This window comes from Anopheles aquasalis, chromosome 2, assembly GCF_943734665.1.
Source record: "Anopheles aquasalis chromosome 2, idAnoAquaMG_Q_19, whole genome shotgun sequence".
In the NCBI taxonomy this organism is placed as follows: domain Eukaryota; kingdom Metazoa; phylum Arthropoda; class Insecta; order Diptera; family Culicidae; genus Anopheles; species Anopheles aquasalis.
In genome coordinates, this window is record NC_064877.1 from 8,657,501 (window position 1) to 8,665,000 (window position 7,500).

The 7,500-nt window shown below is 45.0% G+C and overlaps 2 protein-coding genes across 15 annotated transcripts in view; one reads left to right on the forward strand and one right to left on the reverse strand.

Moving 5' to 3' along the window:
- The window catches only part of LOC126571501 (glutamate-gated chloride channel), a 72,771-nt gene extending 65,507 nt beyond the window's left edge, over positions 1–7,264 (forward strand). For 4 of the 13 annotated variants that reach the window (XM_050230053.1, XM_050230052.1, XM_050230051.1 and 1 more), the window contains 4 exons: positions 231–352; positions 603–727; positions 1,418–1,450; positions 2,718–7,264. In XM_050230053.1, coding sequence (XP_050086010.1) covers positions 231–352; positions 603–727; positions 1,418–1,450; positions 2,718–2,838 — 401 coding nt within the window. In that variant the 3' untranslated portion in view covers positions 2,839–7,264. The remainder of the gene's footprint in view (positions 1–230; positions 353–602; positions 728–1,417; positions 1,451–2,717) is intronic. The other 9 variants (XM_050230057.1, XM_050230054.1, XM_050230059.1 and 6 more) reach the window with 6 other exon arrangements.
- A 14-nt stretch (positions 7,265–7,278) lies between these two features.
- LOC126571499 (uncharacterized) overlaps positions 7,279–7,500 on the reverse strand; it is a 12,983-nt gene continuing 12,761 nt past the window's right edge. For both annotated transcript variants that reach the window (XM_050230048.1, XM_050230047.1), the window contains exon 5: positions 7,279–7,500. This exon is cut by the window's right edge and continues 174 nt beyond it. In XM_050230048.1, coding sequence (XP_050086005.1) covers positions 7,334–7,500 — 167 coding nt within the window. In that variant the 3' untranslated portion in view covers positions 7,279–7,333.

Sequence of the window (7,500 nt, forward strand, 5' to 3'; positions counted from 1 at the left end):
GGCCACTTCACTCCATTGCCCTCCCGATTTAATCTTACGTCAACTTTTGTTGACTTGTTGGTTGGCCCTCAACCAACTGATCTGTATGAAATTCACGCGCCTCACCCGCTCATTGCCACAACCTCGCTGCTCACCTCGGATCAACACCGCGACACGATCGATCATCTTTCCCATTTTGGAACACATAAATTCTTTTGCGCTTCTATATCAATCCATTCATGCTCACCAAGCGGATAGGGCTGCAGACATGCACCGGGAAAACATGAAGAAGAAACGGCGTGAGATGGAGCAGGCCAGCCTGGACGCGGCCTCGGATCTGCTGGACACCGACAGTAACGCTACCTTCGCGATGGTTCGTATCGGTTTTCGAACTGGGGGACCGCTGGGCGGTTGCTCTAATAACGAGAAAATGAAACAAGTCACAAGAAACCAAAGCAGCTTTCTCGCTCCACTCCATACCTTTCGAAACGTTTTAACTAGTTTACTGTTTGGGTTGTTGGGTTGTTTTTTTCTTTTATTCCCGGGGGTCTGACTCGATCATTCCATGCTTGTTTATGTAAAAAAAAAACGGCAGAATTAATCGCTTGTTTTGCCTTTTGCAGAAACCGTTGGTACGCCATCCGGGTGATCCGATGGCTCTAGAGAAGTTGCGCCAGTGTGAGGTGCACATGCAGGCCCCGAAGCGGCCCAGCTGCTGTCGCAGTTGGCTCTCCAAGTTCCCCACCAGGTAAGCTGATGACCGTCACGAACGATTCGCTACGACAGGAGCTAGCGGTCAGGAGGCAGCATCTCCTATCCGGTTCGATCAGAGGGGCGCCCCTTTATGCGATGACTACCACTCACTATCGGTGCCAAAGTGTGGCTCATTTCCGAACAGACTGTCTGTCTGTCTGTCTGTTTTCCATTTCCGTTTCCGTTCGTTTCCGATCCACTTTCGTTCTGTCGCTCCGTTTGCTCGTGTTGTTGGTTCGATTGTTTTGTGACGCCATTTTCTTTCCTACCTCCCCCTCAACACGAACACGATAACAGCAGTCTATTCGTACACTTCGCGATGATGATAAGGTCCTAGTGCCTTGGGCCTGATGGCGATTTCGTTTCTAACTACAAACAATACACCGATACCGTACACTGTCCAGGAGTCATGTAGCCATCACTGGGCTATCTCATCGGAAGCAAGCAAATTCATGACATTATTGATACGATTGTACACACGGAACAGGTGCCTTCATACTCAGGGATTTGCAGGACACAAACAGAACCATTCAGCAAACGTTGCTTGCATTCCACCGCCTTATACAGTAGTTGTTTGTTTTCGCTACACTGCCACAGCCAAAATAAAATAGCAATAAATGCGTGCCCCGTTCCCCAATAATTCTTCACTAAAATTTCATTCAAATTTCCAACCCGACTTCTAAAGCCCCTTCAAGAAGGTGCCGTGTCTGGGACGAGGGTAATTACCTTTACTATAACCAATTATACTTCTGCTATTCCGCTATTCCTCTTCTATTTTTCCAACTATTATTGCTAGTTCTATTGTTCTTGCCTCAATCAATCAGCCTCATACATCATACTATCCGCTAGATATTTCCTCCTGCTACGTCATAGTTCATACCGCGTACCCTGAGCGCGCGTGGAATGTTGAATGCGATCAGTTGCCATCGCCATCGATCTGGACTCTTTTATTTTCTGTTTCACTCATTAATCAACCATCGATTCGTTGCACACGTTGCCACCACGGTAGACGAGCACTGCCGTTCCCCGTTAACCGATCGGTTCTTCGGTGGTCTAAGATCACTTCGAGAAGTCCTCCAAAATTTACACCACTCATACCACATTGGATCACTGGCCATTGCGTGCTGTATATACGATTCATAGTTTCCATCATTGTTTCCTCCAGATTATTCATTTCCATTGTAGCAACTTTTCTACAATACGCTGCATTCGTGTGTCGAGTGCGAGTAGGAATATCAATGGGCAGTCTCTTAGAGCTGTCTTTCGTTACTAAAATGGTCGACGATTTAGTTGAACATTTCAACTTCTCCTGCTCATCCGCAAACACCGCCAGAATATAGTAAAAAGTGTTCTAGATTCACGTCTCACTCGAGTGCGAGTGTTTTTTTGCTTCGCGAAAGTAGGGAAGTTACAATTAGCCCAGCTCAAAACAACACCTCGATACCCCAACACCTACACTAGTACACGCGTATTACGCTCACTTTTCGAGTTCACGTTTCATTTCCAGTTCCTCATTTTTTGCCTTTTTCTTGACATATCATATGATCATTTGGTTTCGAATAAAAGTGAACTTGTTTAATTATCACGTTCAGTTCATGATCATCTATTCTCTTCCTTCTGCGTCATTTCTTATACTTCGATCGTTGTATGGTTTTGTCGTTTGTTTGGAATGTTTCGACGAATGTTTGAAGATCCTTTTTCCACATTTCCACCCAGTTAGCTAGCGATATTTACGCCTCATAGTGCCGCCACACCTTCCGGTTTGCATAGTACTGTGCTCCGCGTGTTCCTCATGCGGATCATGATTGCAATTGCCTAGCCACCATCTAGAGATCGTGCTCGATCGCTCATCCGTAGATCTGCTCATCCGTCTCATCTACACCATCCTCTGCAGCGAGCGAGCAGCTGCAGGAACGCCCGTATCCGTAACTCACGCACCGTTCTCTTGTCTCTTGTCTCTTGTTACACGACCGCTCATGACCCAGGCAATGCTCCCGTTCGAAGCGGATCGACGTCATCTCCCGGATAACGTTCCCGCTCGTGTTCGCGCTGTTTAACCTGGTGTACTGGAGCACCTACCTGTTCCGCGAGGAGGAAGAAGACTAGACGACGCTGCTGTCACTCGCCAGCGGATGCGTGAAACGCCACCAGCAGCACTTATTATGGTTACTGAACATAATTATTAATAGTAGCAACGTTAGCAATAGGGGTAGGAAGTAGAGAGTCCAACAGAGTCCCCTTTTTCGCTCCCGCCAGACGGGGAGCCCGGCTTCAGAACCCCCAAAAACCTGGATGGCCCGACCTACAGTCGCCCGAGCTAGCGAACGATCGAAAGACGGAACCGAGCGTTCCATTTTCCGTGGTGCACAGCATAGCAGCGGTTCACGAAGGGCGGCTACAGACAGTGTAGTGACGATTGGAGACGAAATGCTAAAATAGTTTAAAAAATAATAAAAGAAAAACCGACAAAAAATATACACGTGCACACACTCCCTTTTTGCGCGGTTTGTGTAAAACACAATGCTCACCTCCACTCTCAAATCCCTCATACGTAGACGCCGCTTCGCGACTTGATGCGAACCAAATTCAACCGATTCCCGGGGGCTTCTCTGGCAGTTGCTTCACGGATCCAGCAGATAGCAGAATAAACCCAAGTTACCGTGTGTTTTCTTCATTGCAGCAGCAATTGAAAAAATGGCAATAGATAGAGCTCAGTTCTTCACACGCAGCACACAACACGCCTATCAATAGTAGCACCTTGGATTAAGTGATAGAAGGAATGGTGATAGGAAAAAAGGATTAAAACGCGGCCGCCGTACATGACTTCTCGAAGCGCCAGTTGTGATAATCAGCAGCTCGCAAAGACCCTCTGTTACCGAATAGTCTTTATCTACAAGAGCTTGGAGCACAGCACGCAGTAGCAGCATTGATTGACACATAGAGGCGCATCCGAAGCATGCGTTTTCGAACTTGTACTCTACGAATGAATTTATGAAATGGGTACGTTCTTTCAAGTAGGTTACACTCAGTTGAGCCAAACGCTTAAACGAATTAGTTGTTGAATTATAATGCCAGACACAGTCGCATTCGAATCGTCAACATTTCATTCGAGATTCTTTCTCCTGCTCAATGCCCTAAACATCATCAGCATACGTTTACCATCGAAACAGGTTCTTGTCATTCAGGAATCGTACCAGGGCAATAGTCTTAAACGTTTTACGGTTGTGAATGTGGATTTGGGCGGCATTTAGAATGCCGTAGCGTTCACGCGTCCGGTCCAGATTTGTCCAGATTCATTTTGCTAGATCGCAACTGCTTCTCACATCAACATCTGGCCTGACTTTCTTGCGGTTGAGCTAGTGACTAAGGAAGGATCCGTTTCCGGCAACAGGCATTATCGCACACGGGCAGTGCATGTGAAGTGCTTCCACACCAGTTAAGATGTCGCTACTGCGCTTAGAACCTTCGCAATGTGCCCTCGCGAACACACATCGCTCATGCGCTAGGCAGAAAGGTGGCCACACGCGAAGCGATTTCTCTTACGGCGCTCAACCAGCCGGCTAGTTTTCGGTAGTTTTGTAAGGAAACCAACATAAAAAAATCACAAACCCAAAAAAAAAAATCAATCGAATGTAAAACTCAATGTGCGCCAATGTTTTGCTGTCTCCCATTATCACCACCACATCCCCTCCACTACGCACACATGACCGCTGCCAGGCGGATAAACTCAATCACGCATAAAGTAATTATATACAACACAAATCTAGATCGAGGAAATTCTTTTCCTAGCATGTAGGTTTGGGGAGTGGAAATAGATGTCCCTAAAGATTTTCTTACGTGAGCAGAGGGAGCTAAAAATTGAAAAAAGAAGAGGAAGAATAAAAAAAACGCTAAAATACAGGGTCTAAGCTATGTTGACGAGATGATCAAAATCATACCGACACGGCTAGCGAGCAGATATAGGAGAATTCTGAAGTATGTAAATTATTGAGAGTATCTAGATGATAATTTCAAAGGCAAAAAGGCATCCACTAACAATGGGAAAAAGGGGAGCGGTCGAAATTAAAATAAAACAACTCTATGCGAAACACGTGCGCAAGAATGGTTATTTTAGATGTTATAAATGGTAGTACTACTGTATTGTGGTGTGTGCCAGCGTGTGTTTGGGAAGTGCAAATGAAAGTAAGTGCAAACAACAAGAAGAAGAAAAAGAAGGCACACCAGCATAGAGACGATATTAAACGTTGAAGAGCAGTGAGGTAGGGTGTTTTTTCTCGTAGTGTTTTGAAAACATACAACCAAACCATTAAAACAAAACGAATTATAAGAGATGTGGGGCAGAAAAAAAAACATGAAAATCAAACAAAGCGCCGGTAGGAGAGCGGAGTAGAAAGATAACCATAAGTCTAGCGACACCCAGCTGCCGGTAGCGATTGCTGCGCTGGATTAACGATGGTTACACGTTTTTTATACGACATTTTAACGTATTTTCTAGTTCAACTCTAGTCGGGGGGAAAAGACTAATACCAACACATGCCACAGTATATCAGTATGAGGATTTTCGGTGGGGGGAAAAGGGTGAAAAAATAGAAGCGAATACTAACCCAAAGACCGTGGTTCTGCTCATTCTCACTCACGATGAGCCAAGTCACACAGCTGGCCGATCATTTCTAATGTTTTCCTTTGCTGGTACACGCGGCGACACAAGAACAGCAGCAGAAGGATTTTTTTCAGTTTGAACAGCAAGCCGATCGCTAGCCTTTTGGGCTAAATCCCGAAATGAGCGAATGGATGGAGATAATCGTCTGTTTTGTGCAGTAGTCATGATTCTCCAATCCAATCAATCCTGATTGTGTGCGCTCTCTCTCTATCTATCTACCCAGGTTCAGAATATACTGGCGGTACTAACGGTTTTTGTTTAGCAGTAAGCACCAGAGTTGAACGAATACGCTATGATCCCGGTAACACGGCTTAACCCTACATGTCTTCAGAACATTAAAATCATTAAAAGAAAACTCCGAAGGAAATTTATACTGCTATAACGTGCGCAAAACAATGTAACAATCTGTCTTTAGCTAAGAAAAACTGCGTTCCCGTCTCCACGAACACGTAGTGCGTAAAATGTAACCATGGTGCTGTGCATTAAATGATTTTAACCGAGATGTTAAGATGTAAAAGAGCAGCAGACCGGATGTCAAAGAAAATCCACTGAAATACCATCAGAAGCACGGTGTTGTCCTCGCAGTCCAGCGGACTGCGCCAGGAAATTCAATGAGAGTAGGAGGTTCTGCCTTTCAGTAGCTTGAGGCGGTGTTTAAAGAAAGCATCCCCTCCCTCTAAAAATAAAAGGCATTGCAAGTTAAGATCGTTGAATGAGTGGTAGAGAGAAGGAGAAGCAAACTCGAAACCAAATACTAAAAGCCCAAAATCAGAATCAGAAAAACTGATGCAGCCAAAAACGAATCCCGACGTAAATATTACTGAGTGTAAGCAAAAACAAAAACAAATTAAAAAACAAACAAAAACAAACAAAAGAAAAATATCAGAGAGAAAGAGAAAGAGAGGAACATTAGTTTGCAAAATGAGAGTAGGAAACACTAGAACTATATTGTACTGTAATATAATGTCGAACCTTTGAACGTTTCATGTTAAAGAAAGCAAAGAGAAAAGAAGCAACAAAAAGAAAACCCACAAAAACACACATACACAGACACACTCCCATACAAACCAGTGGCAGAGAGCAGGTAGGTGCGCACAGTCAGTAAGTGGCCCCCGGTTGACCCCGGTGTGTAGTAGTGAAGATCCCCTGTTTTCGGATAATTTACACCACTCTGAGCTAAGCCAATGATACAAACCATTCGAACATGAGATGGAGCGCTAAAGAGATGTTAAAAAGGCGTTAAAAGAATAGAGAATGAGACCGAAAAGTTTAAGGCGGATGCTGGTGCAGGCAGGATTCAAAAAGCAAGTAGAAAATGAAGTCTAGTAGCAGAAAATTTAATAGAATTGCCTTTCTATTTGTTGGTCCCCCGGTTGGGTTGGTTTGTTTGTTTGTTTATTTCTTCATTCTCACAATGTCAGCAAAAAAGATCACCGCGCCATTGTGTGGTTTCTCTATTGACTGACACCTACTAGTTTCATTGTTGCCCAGCCAATTGTTGTTATTTGTCACGTTGCCTTCGCGACCCCGTTCCTCGTTTATCAGTTAGACATGCCACGATCGGGATCGAGGAGAGCTCTCTCCCGGGGATCCTTACCCACGCACGTCTCTGGTATAAGTTAGGTTCATAAATTAGGATAAAATCTAACACTAACACGGATTACATTGTGACCGACGGGAGGCGCAGGCGAGCAGTCGTAGGTGGGCGAAAGGAACGAGAAGAAAGCGAGAGAAAGCGAAAGAAAAATAGAGAAAGATATGGAAGGAAACAAAAAATGCAGAAATAAATTATATACAAAAAAAGGAAGAAAACACACACCGTTGCAGCGTCTTTTTGCGATTTGCTGACACGATGACCTTGCTCCGGTTCCTCGTTTCTTTACTACTCGTTCCCTGACCCTCCCCCTTCTCCTACGCTGCCATCTAACTCCTATATGGCGACTACTTCTTGGTGTTCTCCCTTATCCACTCCATATACTCGCTGATCCGCGTGTAGACACCGGGATAGCCAGGTTCACCGCACTTGTTTCCGAACGAAACGACCCCAACCTGGGTCCAGCGGGCTTCAACAAGCATCATCAGTGGTCCACCCGAGTCTCCCTGGCACG